At 42.4% G+C, this 18,101-nt stretch overlaps 1 protein-coding gene and 1 long non-coding RNA gene across 2 annotated transcripts; one reads left to right on the forward strand and one right to left on the reverse strand.

Annotated features, from left to right (window-relative positions):
- Positions 1-7,414, forward strand: ERH (ERH mRNA splicing and mitosis factor). Its single transcript, XM_068684166.1, has 4 exons — positions 1-149; positions 3,196-3,283; positions 4,468-4,588; positions 6,918-7,414. The coding sequence occupies exons 1-4, from the start codon at positions 147-149 to the stop codon at positions 7,018-7,020; spliced, it is 315 nt and encodes a 104-aa protein (XP_068540267.1). The 5' UTR covers positions 1-146; the 3' UTR covers positions 7,021-7,414.
- On the reverse strand, positions 862-14,372 carry LOC137857524 (uncharacterized). The gene is made up of 4 exons (XR_011097122.1): positions 14,233-14,372; positions 4,344-4,374; positions 4,008-4,127; positions 862-1,001 (listed from the first exon to the last, which is right to left on the reverse strand). It is a non-coding gene; the product is annotated as an uncharacterized lncRNA (long non-coding RNA).
- Between the last annotated feature and the right edge of the window lie 3,729 nt (positions 14,373-18,101).

Here is an 18,101-nt window from a genome sequence, read left to right on the forward strand (position 1 = left end):
CCCGCGCGGCGCCCTCCGCGCTTCGGCTTCAGAGGGCGCGCGTGCGCGGGGGGGCGCTCTAGCTCCCTCTCGCTGGTGCGGCCGCGGGGGGTTGTGGGGGATCGGCGGGCGCCTGGCGGTGGCGGAGCTGAGGAGCGGGAGCCGCGATGGTGAGCGGGGGGCTCCGGGGGGGGCGAGGGGGGCTCGGTGAGGCCGCACCGGCACCGGGAGGGACCGGGGGGAGGCGGGGGGACGCGGTAAGGCCCGGGGGGGCCCGTCCCGGCAGCACGTGGCGGGGGGAGGCCGCGAGCGGGGGCCGGGGCCTGGCCCGGGGGTCGCCTCCCTGAGGGGTGCCGCGGGGCTGGCGGCCGCGGGCGGGGCCGGGCGGGGGCTTCGCGCCCCTAAATGGGGAAAAAGTCGCCGAAATCGCCCCTCCTGCCCTGCACGGGGGGCTGGAGGGCCCCGAGTGTGCGGTGCGCTGCCTCGCCTGGCCAGGCGCCGTGCCCTCACAATGCCTCCGCCTCTCTCCCCTTTTTCCTTGCCCACGCTTGGGTCTCGGCTCGGCCCCGCAGCTGGCAGGAGGCTCCTCGGGCAGGGGCTGCCCGCGTCCTGCTCCTGGGGCTGCCAGCGCTGCCTCGACTGTTTCTGCGGGGCTACGTCTGCAGTCGTGGACTTGGGGAGGTTTCTCAAGGGCGCTCTGGGAGTTGGAAATTGGAGGGATAGAAACCGGTGTGGGGCCTTACCGACAGCCAGCGCAACTGCCCTCCGAAAGGAGACACAAAAACACAACAGTGCAACACGAGAAAGAGTCTGTACAGGGCTCTTCCACATTACCTGCTCCCAAGGCGTGACATCTTCACTGTCTTCCCCTGTTTTGGTTTTCTTTTTCCTAACAATGAGATTTATACTCAGAAAAAACATTTTATTTACACTGATTTTTGTCCCATGTCACCTAGGCACATATTCAGCGGGGCAGGTAAAACTTCGAAGAAACCTCTCAGGCTTAGGAACTTGTCGCATCTCTGGTGGGAGAGGAGGAACAATTTTAGAAAATCAAGCTAAATTGGGATTGTTATTATTATTTTTTTGCCTTAAGGTAAAATAATGGGAAGTTCCTAAAGAAACTCTTCAGATGTAATGCATTAATCCTGCAATACAGGTGATCCCAGTGGCAGTAATTTTGGTAGACCAGTTAAGGTGGACAAAGATCTTAAAAGCCAATTTGTACAATATAAACATGAAAGAATTGATTCTTTTATTCTTTGCTTTACTTCAGAGCTTATAGTAGAAGCTGAGACATTAATACTTGTTAAAAGGAGAAATTTAGTTGGCAGTAACAGGATCAAAAGAAATACTAGCAGTAATTTAGACTTTTTTGATGTTATTGTAGTAGTTATTCTTGGAGGCTCACGATCTATTGGTGTTGCTTTTAGAAAAGCTGAATTATGCCCTTTTTTTTTTTTTGTACAAAGCAATTAATAATCTCCAGGCTGATAAGGATATTGAAAAGTTTCTGAAGAGAAAAACGGTTTCAAGTCAGAAGTTCAAATAAATTCTAACTTGAAGTTCTGAAAGAACTGGCTTATGTGTCTGGCTCACTGATACTTTTTTCTGTAGTCTGAGTATTGGGATATCTATACTTTCTTAGGTTTTGTCAAATAAACCCTCTTTTTCTTCTAATATTACAGTTGAGTTTGAAAGTACAACGACCACAATTGCAGTTCGCAGGGCATTCTGCTGCTAGAACACACAAGATTTTATCAAACACACTGAACTGGCCGACAGACCCCATTTTTTTTTTTATTAATAAGGGGTTCTTGCTCAGATGCTCCTGGGAGATCAGAGTTCCAAGTCTTGGAAGTGAGCCTGGTGGTAAGCAAATAAAAAGGACACTGCTGGAAGTAGTTGTAAATGGATTTGGCAGTCCTTTGACTCCCTGGTAAGGCGTGCCTGGGGCAGTGCAGCACCCTTCAGCAGCACCCTTAGAAGCAGCTGGGTACCAGCAGCCCTGGAGGCATCCCGTTGGCATCTAGTGTCCTCTGGTGTACAGGGAAGCAGTCTTAGCAGGCTGGTCTCCTTCATATGATTTTCATAATAGCATGATAATACACTTCGGTATTTGTTTCCAGTGTGTCTTACTCTGCAGTTCCCTGCATGAATTTAAAAGTCGAGTACTCACGTCATGTATTAGCATTGAAAGTGCTGGATTAAATTAGCAGCACGGGCAATGCTGTTTTCTAGTGTGCTTGCAAACTTCCTATGATGTGTAACCTGTTAATTAGGTCACAGGCTGTGTACACTTAAAATCTTGTTTGTTTAAATTATTTGCTGCATCCAAGTGAAAAATATTACAGAAATAATGCAAGCCACAGACTGTACAATCATCAAAGCCTTCCCTGCAGAAGAGCGAGTTTACAGGCAGACATTTGGAACAGTTATCTGTGCCATAATTACCCTTTCAGTAGACTTGCTGAAGTGTTAAAAAAAAAAAAAAAAAAAACACAACACATCTGATTTGCAGGAAATAATCTTGAGTACCAAGTGCGAATTTGTTAAAGAATTTGTGTTATCTTGAAGCTGAATAACTCTAAATAGCTGTTTGTGTTTGGATCTTCAAGGTGAGACTGACAGTGATGCTAACTTGGACCCCATTTTTGTTTTCTAGCTGGGGTACTTAATTCATACTAACAGCTTGCCCTTGGAATAAAATAAGTAAATGCACAATGGGATAGCTTCTAGACGTTGACTGCATCACCTTGCTTTTCTGTTTAAGTAGAAACCACAGTTTCCATGTTTGATTTCTTCAACACAATAGCTGCTTTACTGATGATTTTACATTACATATTTTTAAAAGTTTATGAGAATTGATAGAACTGATTGAAAACAAAAAGTAACACAGCTTATATGAAAAGTATTATTTGGAAAACGTCTGTGAACTTGAATGGTTGTTCCATGTTTAAAGCTGTACTAATTTTGCAAGTTACTTAGCCTGGTTAGTTTTGAGAAGACCATGCTATTTTACTCCTCTTAATTAACTTTTACATGCCAAAGATGTGTGGAAGCATCACAAAGTAACACTGGGAACAGCTGTGGTATGCTTCCCAGCTTGTGTAATGATTGGGTGGCCAAAAATATAATTACAGCTTATTTTTCATTCAGATCAGTAACTTTAATTAAAAAAAAAAAGTTTTGAAAAAATTTTGTTTTGTTTTTCAGTCTCACACAATTCTACTTGTTCAGCCTACCAAGAGGCCAGAAGGCAGAACATATGCTGATTATGAATCGGTGAATGAGTGCATGGAAGGTGGGTGCAATCATTGTAGTTTAAAACTACTGTTAAAATCCTGGTTTTGACATATTCTCATACATCGTTGGTAAGAGTAAGCTGCTGTTCATGTTTTCCCAAGATAATTTGCAAAAAAAAAAAAAGTTAAAAAGGGTCTTATGTTTTTAATTTACTAGTGCTTTAGCAAACTATTTAATTATCCTTGTTTCTAAAACTTCCTTGTGACATTAAGTGTCTCCTTCTGGCTTAACTAGTTTGAACCATGTTCAATTCATGGAAGTAGGCAATATTCGTGGTGGGGCTGTGCAACAGACCAGGCTGAATGTATTTCACTGCACAATCAGATTCCAACCTTCTCACAAATTTTGGTGCTAACCATGTAAAGGAAAGATTGCTACTGGAAATAATATATAAAATAAAAGCATTTTTGTAGTTGAAATGTAGTTTGCAACCTGGTGGCTTCTGTGCCAGAAAAAAAAAAAGTTCTGTGTGACTTTAAGAGATGCAGTGAGTTGGAGAACAGATTGAAATACTACAGCTGTATAATTTAAATGTAGAAATTCTCTTAGCATTAAAATCTAATTCCAGGAAGCTTTGCAAGACGAACAAAAGTACAGGAGAGATAATGTAAAACCCCCATGCTCGCTTTAAAATTACATTCTTTTCAAATGTATCTGACTTATTTATGGGCTAGCTTAAGTAAAACTTACGTAAATGTACAGACTTGCTCTGTCACTCTTACCTCAGTCACTGTGTTTGACTATTTCATCAAGAATGACCTCTTCTGAGACTTGACTAGCTGTATTTAACAGGACTCCTTCTTTCTCAGGTGCTTGTATAGTAGAAATACATGTTGCAATTGCTGTTTAAAAGTTATTAGAGTTCCATATTTCATTTTGAACTTACTCCATAGAACATTATATCCACGACAGAACTAATTTTTTTTCCTTTAGATGATGATGCTTGTCATGCATCTTACCTAGTTCTATAGCATTGTGTTCAATGCAAATAGCTAAAACAAAAGCATTTCAACAACAGAGAATCTGAGTAAGTTCATATCTGTTTTCATGGTACTCACATCTAAACTTCCTTGGCATCTGGTTCAATATCTGCAAAAAGTGCAGCAAATACAGATATTTTTCTTCTTTTCTCCAGTGCTGACATTATTGCATTATTCCTCTGTTTTTCCCCCCCCTCTGTAGGAGTCTGTAAAATGTATGAAGAGCATCTGAAGAGAATGAATCCCAACAGTCCATCCATTACATATGATATCAGCCAGTTGTTTGACTTCATTGATGACTTGGCAGACCTCAGCTGTCTTGTGTAAGTTCAGTTGTACAAGTCTCTTTCAGTGACTCACAAAACTCTTCTGTATAAACTTTTACATGTTTTAGTCTGGCTAGTCTGTTTAATTTGCCTTTATGCAGTTGGTCTGATTCTTAAGGAGGCAGAATGATTAATGAATTTTATTCGGCTGTAGGATTTAACATCAGTATAGTGGTAGTCTATAGAAGTCACTTGCAATGGTTTACTTTGATTAAGACACAGCAAGATGGAATCTTCTGTAAATCCTAATGAAGTGACTGAGGAACCTATTAATCCTGTTGAGCCCCCTAGCTAGTGGTTTGAGTGCCCTTGTGAATATATCATCTCTGGTTCTCATCTGTGTGTTATAGTCATGGGCAAGCAAAGGTGGTCTTGTGTGCTTTCCACTCTGACTGGACTGTGAAATCAAATTGTTAAATTTCAGTATTTAGAGTGTAGCTAACATTGTGACCCAACCAGTTAGATCCTGGCTGATTTCCATACCACACGTTTCAGAGTAATGGTTTGAGGTGATGGTGGCATTGAATTTCACAGAAATTATGTAGGAATATGGATACAAATCGCACATTCAGATAATCAAAACCACTTCAGTTTGCTCAACTCAAAATTCTCGGATCTCTTTTTAAGCCAGTGAGCATCTAGCGTGGACACTCCTGCAGCTGTACCGCTCAGTCTTAAATCCCAATGCAAGTACTATGCAGCTGTACGGTAAGCAATCCATGCCAGTTAATAAAGTTTAAAAAAACAAAACACGTTGGATTGCTTTCCTTTGCATCTAGATGTATATACAGAAACAGATTACGTTACTGATAGTGACTTAAACAAATGCCATTCACCAAAGATTTCAGTGGAATAAATAAAGTACTATTACAATTTCTACAGTTACCTTGTTCTGCCATGTTAGGTCTCCTGGTGGCATCATACTAAGCTGATGTGGTTTGAAAGCCAAGCTTTGTTTTAGCGTATTTAACACACTGAAGACTATTTGCTTTAAGAAGTAGCGACTGATTTCTAGTACAGACTTTCATATTCTTTAATAAGGCTTGTAAACTTAGCGGCATGCTACTTCAGCTTAGAGTTTTCCACCAGATGGCACACGTAGCACATAACATACCCAACATGGCTTGTGCTCGTGGAGATCTGTAAAGTACTTGCTATCTAGTCTTGCATTGTAGCGTTATGAATGGATAGGGTAGAAGGGAGGGGAATAAATCAAACAATTCCCAAAACTAATTTCTTATACTGTAATGAAATCGTTAATATGTTAGTATAGAATAAAACTCTTTCTATGGCTTTGAATTACTCATGCTAGGTTTTAAATAAGGTTTCCTTAAAAACAGTATGTTCAGGGTTTTGTTTTTTAGAGAAAGAATTGCAAATTGTTCTGGATTGAGTTAAACAACTGGATTTAAACTCAGCTGCTTATCAGTGACCTCCTTACTGTTCTTACCTGATACAAAATCGAGGAACTGGCTGGGACATTCACTGAAAATACCATCTTTATCCAAAAAAAAAAAAAAGTCACCTTTAAGGACTAAAAGGGGAAGGGACAGCATGAATATTCAGTTAGCTTTATATGCTTTGCTTCTATTTTTCAGTCTAATTCTGTTGCAGTTCAGCAGTGTCTTGAGTAACCAAGTTCTTTAGCCCTGACAAGAAATCTTGCTAATGGTCTACTTCTATCACCTGTCCCTGAGTAGTAAAGAAAATTAACCTGTAGGTTCTTGTTTTCAGTTTGCTTATTATGAAGTGTCCTTGGTTAATAGATGCAAGCTTGCCCTTTCTGCTAGCTGGCAAGAATCATTTGTCATCCATCTATTAGCCTGCCTTTACTCCTGGAAAATTGTGCTTTTATTCATTCTATTAAAAAAAAAAAAATCCAGGCTGAAGTGGAACACTTGAAAAATTACATGAACACTTGCTTGAAGTTAAACTGAGTGTTTGGCTCATTAAGACAAATTAAGTATGGTTTCCTGGTGGAACTATTCTTCTTAATTCTGAACTCCAGAATACTGAGGTGCTCTGTTTTCTTTCTCCCATAAGTAATTACATTCATGAATTTAAATGCAAAGTGCAGTCTCTTAGTCTTTAGAGTTCCTAGTTGTTCCAGCTTCTTACTGATCTGCTGGGTAACTTGTGAGGGTTTTTTTTAGGAAACAGAACAAATCTTTTAAATGGCAATTTCCATTCACTTTTGATATTACTCATGTTCTGTATACAACTTTCTGCCTTGTACGCTAGAGGACACTTAATTATTTGTGAAGTCTTTGTAGTAAGCGTTCCGTGGGACAGACCAATACTACATGAGTCCTTTTCTTTTTTCTAGTTACCGTGCTGACACTCAGACATACCAGCCGTACAATAAAGACTGGATAAAGGAGAAGATCTACGTCCTCCTCCGCAGGCAGGCCCAGCAAGCAAGCAAATAATGGGGACACCATCCTTACGTGGGGCTGGGGGAGGGCTTGGACAACAGGTGTGTACAGAGTGTAGTAGTGAAAGTTTTGTATTATAGTCATCCTGTTGCCATCTTGTTAAACTCTTTAGTCGGGACTGAATGTATTGTTAGAGATGCAAGGATTTTGTTGGGTTGACTTTTTTTTTCAGTGTAAATGGGGAAGAAACTGCAACATCTTCAGCAGAGTTTTAATTTTTTTTTTCCCGCTGGTTATCTAATGGTTTTACCTTATTTGAACCCCTGGGGCTGTTCACATTGTACTTCACCACATCCACTGTATGTGCCCTTCCGTGGGGTTTCCAACATTTAGTTTTGTCCTTGAGGCGGTCTTAATGGGGAATAAAAAAACCTACCCTTTAGTTAAATTTGAGTGCTGAATTTTGTGTTTTTTCATGCTAAACAATGAACTAAATCTTTCTTGTCCATTTGCTGAAGAATGGGGTTCGAAAGCATGTATGGATTGAACACCATGGTTACTTGCTGTATTACAAGGTGGGTCACATTCTGGCCTTCGAAATTAACTTCTCTCTGGGTCTATATTTGGCTGTCTTTCCTGGGCATCTTTGGGAAGCATAGCAACCCTCTTGTTCTTGCACTCTAAACTTGATCTTTCTTCGAAGGCATTTATATTCAGGTAAGTGTGTCTGCTTGCTAGGACAGATGATGGCTAAGAGCAGGCTGATGTATCGCATCACAGACCCCATAAATAATTCTACTTCCAAGCTTCCCCTGAGAAAGGAATGGGCAAAGTGAATTATTCTGACGTGAATCTTGCCCAAACCGTGTTCCCTCTTTACAAAGGATAAGGACCTATCTGCTTGCATGTTTTGTAGAACAATACCCTCCCCCCTGCCTAAAACAGATGCTGCAGTGTTCATAATCTTGCTGTACTGGAAAAAAAGTAGTGCTGGAGGATATATTAGACCAAATAACAGCAGGTAGAAGAGCAAGGCTAGACTGGTACTTTGTGCCTTTGTGTTAGCCCAGAGTCCATCCACTGTGGGTAGGTTGGAATCAGACTCTCCAGGTATGCCCAGCCAGGAGCAGTGCTAGGGTTAATGGAAGAACGTCTCCAGTGTGCTTAACTTCCTGAAACACATTAATATTTTCCAATAGACTACAGCAAATGCATTGGCTTAAAAGAACATGAGTTTAAATGGACTGTGTATAGTAAAGCTTTAATGAAAATAGCTTCACTTAAGTGATAAGTAAGTGCTGCTGAAGACTTGGAATCAAATTACAGGAGAGAGAAAAATTCTTAGACATATCCAAGGGGAATGTTAAAACTTTTTCCAACATGAGTACAAATTGGAGAGTAAAGCTACTAGTTCTATGATTGTAGCAATAAGGAATCAGTTCAGTCTGCTAACCTCAAAACAGATTTTTCAAAGCAGGGCAGGTTGAAGTGTATCAACACATGATTACTTATATCTGGAAGTATTTCTGCGTGGAAGCTTGCTTTTATATCCAAATGCAGCTTAAAACAAAAATAATTCACTAACTGTTGCCCCATATAGTGACATTCAAATTAATATAAGCAGTGTTATTCAAGCATCTTGTATAGTTTATCCTCCTATTTAGGAAGTACTAAAATAGCACGTTCTTTCCTAAAATATTTGGGTTTTATTACTGGTAAATACTTCATTAAAACTCCACTATTCTCACAGTGAACCAGTCTACTGCATATTCCTTTAAGGTGCTAAGCAGGATGCAATTCTGCTGTCTTTAAGTGAAGTCAAAAATCCCTTCTCGCTTTCTGCACACTAAAAGTGAGTGATCAAGTATTTTTTTTTTTTTATCATTTTGTGAGCATGTTTTTACTTTAAGGAAAAGAAATAAAACGGCATGTGGGCACTTTCCTGATTTTGAAAAGTACAAGGATTGTGCAGAATCTATAGCAATCTGGGGCTTGGAACATAACATCTCTCTTCCTTAAAAGATAACCTGAAGTTTAGTCTGATTTAAAAAAAAAAAAAGTTTTTGACTGTGATGTAACTGCACAAACTAAGGCTGGTTAACAAGTACAGAGGTTCTCATGTCAGAGCAGAAACTGGGAAGATGGTACTCTAAAGCAGGTAGCACTAAGTTTCTCCTTTATGAAGGGGACTTTATGAAGGTATGGGGTTTTTTAGAACGTAGAAGGCAAACAAACTTTTAACTTCTTGAGGTTAATTCACAAGAACGTTTTTGCACTTAAACTTCTGGTTATCTCCGTAATTGAAGTTTAGCAGAACTGGAAAATGTAAGTAAAGTTCCTTTTATACCTGTGGAGCCAGACTCAGCCTTCTGCTGATAGAAAAGATAGGGTCGGTAGACCGCTTTAAGAGAAGGGACTTAAACATCTATTTTCCCCTCAGCACATAACTATAACTGTCTTTTTGTTTTGCTTTTTTGGGGGAGGCTGCTTTTTCTTTCCTCCTGAAATACAGTACTGGTTAAAATTCCCAAGTGCATAGTTTCTGAGTTGCCATTCTCCACATTGCCTTGGGTTCGCCTTTTACTTGATTAACTATTCATGAGACAACAGAGCAATTGCTTAACTGGGCAGCTGAGTGCAAAAACACTTGAAGGAAGGAAGAGATGCTGCAGCATCTGCCTGACGTGTAACTGATGAGAAAGGCGAATATGGAACTAATCTGAAATCCATCTAACTTGCTTTCAGAAATATAGTAAAGAAGAGGGTTGTGAGCATTTGGAAACATAGAATATGCCAGTAGACATTCTGTTGGCACTCTAGTAATGTAGTCTGCTGTAGGAGGCCAGGTGAAAAATTACTTTTCAATTTGCTGCTTGGCAGGAAAAAGTCTGAGTAGTGTATTTTGTTAAAGCTTTGCGCCCCTTCAAGCTCTCATTTTTATCATCTAACTGCCCAAACCTTACAGCATGTGTCTAAAACAGGTGAAAGAAACACTAGACTGTACCCAGAAGATGCGTCACTGACGGTGCTCTAACACTGCCTTAGCCAAGCTTGGAGTATCGGAGTGGTCCCTATGGTCAAACCCACAACTACAGGAGGATTAGGCCTAGAGCAAGTGACTGCTCCCAGATCCAGAGACACGAGGAGTCTCGTGGTGTTTCTTTACTAGCTCCTTTCCATTAAGGGGCGATAGCAGTATTCTTAGGACCTTCTCCAGTTGCACCTGTCCCTAAAGGCATAGGGCAGCAGTTCCACTAACCAATATCAAACGTTTATTTGCCTGAGTTCAACTACTTTACAATTAAGGTTTGTTAGCAGTGTTTGGCTAGTAACCCGTAACTAAGCTACATGATTACAGAAGGTATTTCTGAACAGAACCCATCATCCTATGCATGTTTTGCCCTGTGGCAGCCTGATACTTCCTGCATGAAGGACATGCAGTGTTGATCATAGCAGCTACAGCGTGGGAGTAAATGATAAAGGTAAATCATACTGACTTGTTTCTGCAGGGGAACAGTACAGTCTTCTAAAAAGTGGCAAAAGAATGGAGTTCAGAGAGGTAGTATTTCCAAATACTTGATTTTTTTATTAAAAAAAGAGTCCATCAAGCAAGCCTAGCCTCGCTTCAGTGAAATAGATGAGCCCTCATCCCTTGCCAGGAGCATGAAACATCTGAGTTGCATGCCTGATTTCAGCTTGGCATATGGAGCCATGAAGCATGCTACATCTCATCTAATCGTTAGTCCTCATGCAGACTGTGAACTGCCTGCTACTGATCCCAAGTGTGGCAAAACCAGAGCGGTACAGCTCATTTCATGGCATGCCTGTTCACCAAGCAAATAAGGTGAAGTTTCATGAGATGACTGAGTTGATCTAATAGTTCACTGCTATTGTAAAGGCATTATGCTGCTTCACACTGTAGTTTCTACACTTCTAGGTAATCTAGCTGATGGTGGAGAGACACTGGGAGTCATGGGAGAAAGGCAGAACAGGGCCTGCCACTCAGCAGCCATAAGCAGAGCAGTTGGTTACTTAATCTCATTTGTGCTTTGACAGCAAGACCAAGCAAGTAAATGCTGTTTCAGATAATGGTAGCTAAACTGCTGTATCCATAAAGGACCAGTTTATCTTCCATTGCACATTGCTGACAGTTTGTGATGGACTGGGATGGAGGGAGAGGATGCCTGACACGATTATATTGTGTGTTTTGGACCAAAACTTCACAGCCAGTTCAAGGACCTAGGTCTGATGTAACCCCACTTGGATTAAAATTCTGATTACATTTCACATCAGAACATTAACAGGATCGCTCTCTTACAAGAATCCCACTCTGCAGACACCTTTCAGAATTCTGAAGACTCAATGCATCACTAGTTCGTGCTGCATTGAAAACAAGGAAACTTCTTAAGAAGAGTTACCTTCAGAGGAAGGGAATGCTCCAGTTACTCTGCTTTAGAGTACATAACAGAAACATTTGCCATTCCCACTGAATTGCAAAGTGTATTGATTTTGTGATTGTATTTAAAGAGAGCTTTGTTGGAAGAAATTCACTTAAACAGTCCATCAAGAAAGATAATAAACAGTGAAAGTCAACAGTCACTGGATTACAAGTATAAAGTAATTTCAAGCTCTTGCTTTTCAACCCCTGTGAAAAAGAATGGTCTGCTAGAACCAAGTATTGTCTCTTTGTTGACTCTGGAGAGTATTAAATACATTCAGTGTCTTACCATTAATGTAAGTTTGTTGTGGGAGGAGGGAAGGAAAGTATTTGAGGGGTCAGGGAGCTTCATTTAGCAGCCCCACCACGAGGCAGGTTGTGGCTGAGGCTAGTAACTGAGCCCGAGTGTCAGCATCACCGAGTATCTGACTGCTTGTGCCTGACACTTGGAACCATTTGCTTCAGATTTGTCTCAGTTTTACCATGAGCTAGCAGAAGTTACATATCAAAACTGTAAATCTATTTAAAATAGAGAACTATTTTGAAGTTCTGCTATATTAGCCAGTCCTCTGAGTTTTTCCTACACCAAGTGTTGTCTGTTATAACGTTACTGAGTGCTGGCTGAATATAATGTGCCATTCACTGAAGTAGCAGGGGGATGAATTGCCACTGAAATGCACTGAATGGAGAGGTTTGATTTTGCACAGAACAAGACAGTTCTCTGTTCTGACCCGTGAATAAAGGTTTCGTCTTCACTTCATCTGAAAATTGTCCAAGTTAAAGCAAGCCCTGATTGGATTCGTCACAAAGAAACACTGGATCCTAGCAATGTTTTCTCATTACTGCAATCTGAGCTATGGATCTGTACAAACAGTTTATCTGCATGAGTTTCAGGCTCAGCTCCAATCTATAGCTTTTCTTTCTACTCTTTGTGCTTAGCTTGCAAATGACACATAAGCAAAACTTGCGTGCCACAAATCCCCACTCAATGCCACTGCTTGTGAAGCATTGGCAAGAATTTTGCTAATATTTTTGTACACAGAACAGTCAATTGTCTCCTACAACCCCTGCAGTATAAAACTTCGTAGTCTTTCCAAATAAACCGTTACTTTGCACTGCTGTCTTAGCATCAGCAGTCAGTGACACGCACACAGCTCCTGTCACTGCACGTAGCTGCTGCATGCCTTCTGTTTGTGCCATGTAAGTCAATGAGACCAGGAGGAAAATGAGCCCATGTGCTTAAGGTCTGTGTTTCTGGGCTTAGCTACTGGCTAAAGAAATACTTGCATGGCCCAGATCTTTAATGCATCAGTGCTTCAACCTAGCGTCTAACTCCTGTGCGGTGTCTCCATCACTCCACTGACTGTGGGAAGCAGGCTCCTGAGTTTAAGCTGCTGCCTTGCTGGTTGCCTGGAGGATGGGATTTTGCACACTCCAACACACACCTGGTGCCCAGGGAGCCTGGGGAGCAGCTGTCCTTGGAGATGTTCAATACCCAACTGGACACAGCCCTGGGCAACCTGGTCTGGTTGGACCTGCTCTAAGCAGGACGTGAATAGAGGACTTGGGGAGCCTCCTTCCATCCTAAGCTATCTGTCGTTCTATGGGACTCATTACTGGGACATCCCATCTCTTGAGAAGTGGGAAATGTGAGTTTTGAATCCCTACTGTGGCTGATTTCACAGAAGCATCTGAACTCAGTGTTCCCCAGCCTTCCTAGGATATTGCTGCAAATGGCAGCGTATCGAGTGCTCCTAAATGGGTTTGTATGACACATTCACTGGGCTACAGCAGGTACTGTATGTACTTGCTGGGTAGTAGTTATCTTAACTACTAAGACAGGGTATGGACGGGTCAGATTTGATCTTGTTTCAATATTTTCTGTGCAGGAATGAAGGTTCACACGTGACACTGAGTAAAATCCCTTATTACATGGGTGTCCTGGGAGGCCATCAGACCTTCCACCCAGACACACCTCTGCCCCCCAAACACCCACCCACACACCTTCCCAGCTGCCAACAAACACAAATACTTCCATATAAAAGGCCTAAAAAATCTGTAATGTTTTGATAGGAAAATCTTAACACTCCCAGCCAACCTCAAAGGGAGGCAAAGGCATCCTAACGCAGTACCCGGTGAGGTATGTGCTGGGGAAGAAGTTAACCCCACTAGGACTAGAAACAAGCCTTGTGGCGTGTTTTGCTTTTCACTATGGCTACTTCCAGGTTCTGAGCAGAAGAAACAATTATTTTAAAATAAAATGAAAAAAGTATTAACATGATTTCTGAGGGGGTTCTTATCTCCTGCACCTATTCCCCCATAACAATGGAATGCAGCAAAACCACCAAGACATCAGCAACCTGCAGCAAGCAGAGTCGATCATCCAATCCTTCTCTTTGAAGGACTGCATTTCCGAAACCAGAATTGTTTCCATTCCATCCCAAACATCTCCAGAAGTTTAGCCCATGCTGAATTAATGCAGCTTTCCCTGCCAACTTGTGAGGCTTGCAGAACACCCGCTGCAGCTCATTCCAACTCTAGAACAGGAATCTTTGCAGCTCCAGAACCTTCTAGATTCTGGCCTAGGTGAGTTTATGGTCAATTTCTATTGACTGTGTGCCAGTAACAATGTTTTATATTCTTTCTCTAAAACAACACATGTGTTGTTTTAATGTTTGCAACACTTTTATTGTTCTGGATAACTCAGTACACCCCCTATCTCTTCACCCTGTGATCTCCAAACACTTGTTATTTATACAAAATGAAACTTCAGCTAGAAAGAGCCATGCAAGGGTAACCAAGTAATTAGCCTTAATTAGGACACTCACCAGAATGTTCCAGAGGACTCGAGGCCTCTCTGAAATGAGTAGAACAGGGACTGTGTTAATCCCAAAATTGTGTTGCTGTGCCTTGGGAGAAAGGCACCCAAATCAGGTCAGCCACAGCTCCCATTTGCAAGTCCCCAGGAAAAGAAGTACCTCCCTCCATCTTTTAATTAATGAGCCAATCATCTCGTTAGCACATTGCATAACCTGGGCACCTGCTCAGCGTGGTGGCTTCTGTCTATCTTATTCTTCAGACCCCATTCCCCCCAAGCCCAGGCTACTCATTTGGTGCCCTACATTTCCCCTGTGGTGGAACAACAGCCAGCAGAAGTTTTATTTTAAGACCCCCCCCCACACACACACACAATAGACCTCAAGTAAAACATGTTAAGCTCCACAACTCCGAGTTCTCCATTTAAACTGTACAAAATTCATGACTACCTCTAGGCGTGCTGTCACTGGAAGTTAGATGTTACTTAAATCTAGTTGCAGAGAGAACGAAGGTCCAGCCTCAAAGGTACCTGACATATAATTCAGACTGAAAATAATCTGCCTTTGTGACTTGTCTAAGCTCTCTTCCAGCTACTGAGGTAATGTAAAAATAAAACCCAGGTCCCAGCCCAACAACAGCTTCGCCAGCTTTGCACAGTTTCCCCCATTTCCCTCACATGTGTATTGACTGATCTGATATCTCCTGCCCTAGTTTCCACCAAACACTGACTCACCATAACTAGGAATAACTATTGCTAATTAAAGCAGAAGATCCCATGAGGATTGAAATACACCCTTCTTCCTGTTTACTTAGACGAGCCCAGTAAAGAGAAATCCATTAGTGGTTGTTAAATTCAAGGATGCTCTCCCTGGCTCAGGCTGTCAATAACGCAGGAGTTATTAAGGGCCCTGAGAGTGTTTTGGCAGACTAGTGCCATTCAATTGCCCTATTCCTATTTTTTCCCCTAGACACTTGGTTTTGGTCACTGACAGAAATAGGCTAAGGGACTAGGTGGACACAAAACCCACAAAACCTTTTTTTTTTTTTTTTTTTTAACTACTCTTTTTCACAGATGTTTTACAGGGAAGATTAAAACGTGTATGCAGACCTAAGGTAGATGAGGAGTTGCCATAGACAGTGTCTTCCTCCTTGCCTCCACCTCTTAGTGGTTCGTACAGGCTATCCTGAGACTGAGACTCTGCAGGAGACGACATAGCTCTGGCTGACGGAGTGACTGGTTAAGAGCTTTTTGCTCGGGGGCTTCATGAAGACCTGGGAAACACTTCCACCAGAATGCAGATGGTACTACAGATGAGTTGAACTATCCACTTCATGGCACTGAGTGGTTTTTAAAGTGACTGTTAACATGGCAGATAACTTTTTTGTAAACTAAAATGCAATTAATAACAGTGATTTAGCCACATCCATGTCTCATTGAAGCCTAATACTTCAGCACTCTGGCAATTACTTCTCTAGATGAGTTCTGGGGGCCTTGGCAATTGCTCGCTGCTGCTATTTTACTTCTATGCCCTAGGAGTATAAACTCAGTTGTAGAAACTCCATCTGAGGCCATTTAATGAACTACATGAATCAGAGCCCTGCAATAAAGCCCAATTAGAAATGAGAGCACAGAGAATATTGATCCACTTAAAACCTTTTAGAGATTTGCCAGCTTTCAGAATCTGCTTGGTCACTCATTGCTACGGCAGGCACCAAGCCTTTCATGCTATTTCCCTTTCATTATCTTGCTGGGATTATGGTTAAATTAAGATGTGATTGAACAGATCAGCTGGTGTGGGCTCCAGGCTATGAGGGAGCACCCCCAAATAACCCTTCTCACACATGCTCACCACCCTCTGGGACGGGTTTTATTACTGCCTAATTCAGAGGAAATTTCTACAGCAGCTCTAGCTTCTCCTCTGAGCAATCTCAAAAACCTTTGAGAGTGTCTAATCCATTTTATTAATGGGACAATGTTGTCTGGAGGTTCTGGGCTTCCCAGAAGTCGCAGATGATAGCATTACCATGCACAGCACACCCACGAAAGGGTCTCACTAACTCAACACCTTCAGCGTTATGTGGAGTATATTACAGGCTAAAGAGCCCCTGTGGTAATGAAGCACACATTATTCAAATGAGACATTTGATCAAGATTTTCGAGAAGTGTGCATTAAGATATATGAGGAGGGTATGGCATCCCATCCTAAAAACGGGGCTTAAAGGTGGATGACTTCAGACTGTTCCAGGTGGGATGATGTGTGGATGATGCAGGGTGTTCAGAAGCCCAGATCCAAAGGATGTGGGTGACATCTGAACGCTTACAGCTCACACGGGAATCTGCAAAGCCTCCACTCAGCTGTTGTCCAAAGGTAAATTCACCTTCACTGCACACCTCTCAGTTCTTTCTCACAGCTCAGCGCATGTTAAAGCATTGCCTCTGCTGACAGCTGGTCCCCTCCGACCTTACCACGTGCTGCAGCATCACAGTAAATGTGGTGAAGCAGGCTCAGTTCTGCCGTAACAAAGAGACCTCCCCTCCCCAGGCACTGCCTCATTTCACCAAGTTACACAGGCTCTTCTAGGGCTGGCGGGAGGCATTAGAGGGCAAAACACTGAACGGCTTCTTGTGAGGCTCTTTTGAAATACCTTGCATGAACTATCTGAGGATGACCTGCACCAGAGGGAAAGTCATTACAGGTTTCTAGCAGCAGCTGGGGCATTAGCATGGCAGAAAGGTCCTGGATTCCAGGCATGGCTCCAAAAGGCTGTGAACTTGAAATTAAACCGGTACAGATCAAAAATGCTAAGTAATTCCTGAAGCAACCTTGGGCTCCAGGCCCTGCTCCAGAGACTGAAAGCTCTTGAGCCACTAGGCCAGAAATACACATCCCATGTCCGAATCAAGGTTTATTGTCACGTCAGGCATAAAGAACAGCTTCAGCAGGCAGACAGACCTTTAGCAAGTCCAGTTTCCCACAGGGCCTCTTCTTTATTATTAATACATTGCCTTGGTATGGGGGTGGGACTGGCTCCCAAGAGCCACACAAGGGGCAGGGAGCAGACTCCTGGGGAGGCCATGGCAAGGCCCTGCAGCAGGCCCATGGTGCTCACGTTTCCAAGTGTGCGTTTCTGGGCAAAGGGCTGGCTACAAACCAGCTCTCAAGGGCTCTCTGATGTTGTAAGCAGCCACCAGTGACCCAGCTGGGTCCTGCTCTGTCCTGGCTGCATGGATGTGACAAAGCCAGCTTTTCTGTCCCTCACGTGCTCAGTGCCACGTTCATCTCTGGTCTGGGGGCCCATTTCAGGCTGGCGCCACGCACTGAGACTAGGTGTTGTAACTAACACCAGAACAAAGCTGGGCAGGGGAACATAGGCAGTGTTCCTCAGAAATTCTGTCCCCTTCTCTCCTCGGGCAAAGGATTTGTGCTCAAGAGGCTTTCCAAAACTCTTCAGCAGAGGCTCAGCATTTGCAGACACCTGACAAACTCCTGTCAGGAAAGTTTAGAGCAAACTGAGGTGATGTGTGACAGGTTAAATATTGCTAATGAGCATCAGGTGTTTGCAGGGGAAAATGGCTCCTCATCTTAGCTATGGTAATTATTTTAAAGATCTATTTAGCATTTAGATTGCTTAGGGGGAAAAGAGCTTGGAGCAGCTGATTGCCTTGAAAAATGCTCCAGTATTAAGTGGGACTCCTTGAATATTGCTTTCATCCACAGAGGCAGAAAGCAGAGGTGACACTTCAGCTCGGGATAATTAGAAGGACTTTGACATCATTTGGTTGTCCTTGTCAACAGCATTATAATGTGTATGCACACAACAAATCTCACACAACAAAATTTACGAGTTAAAAATACAAAAGCTTAGCCACGCTGCACTG

This window comes from Anas acuta, chromosome 5, assembly GCF_963932015.1.
Source record: "Anas acuta chromosome 5, bAnaAcu1.1, whole genome shotgun sequence".
In the NCBI taxonomy this organism is placed as follows: domain Eukaryota; kingdom Metazoa; phylum Chordata; class Aves; order Anseriformes; family Anatidae; genus Anas; species Anas acuta.

Bases quoted from the DNA above. Each gene is read 5' to 3' on its own strand.
- ERH (XM_068684166.1), top strand. The intron at 3,284-4,467 runs GTGGGTGCAATC...CCCCCTCTGTAG, and splicing joins GGTGAATGAGTGCATGGAAG to GAGTCTGTAAAATGTATGAA. The intron at 4,589-6,917 runs GTAAGTTCAGTT...TCTTTTTTCTAG, and splicing joins GCAGACCTCAGCTGTCTTGT to TTACCGTGCTGACACTCAGA.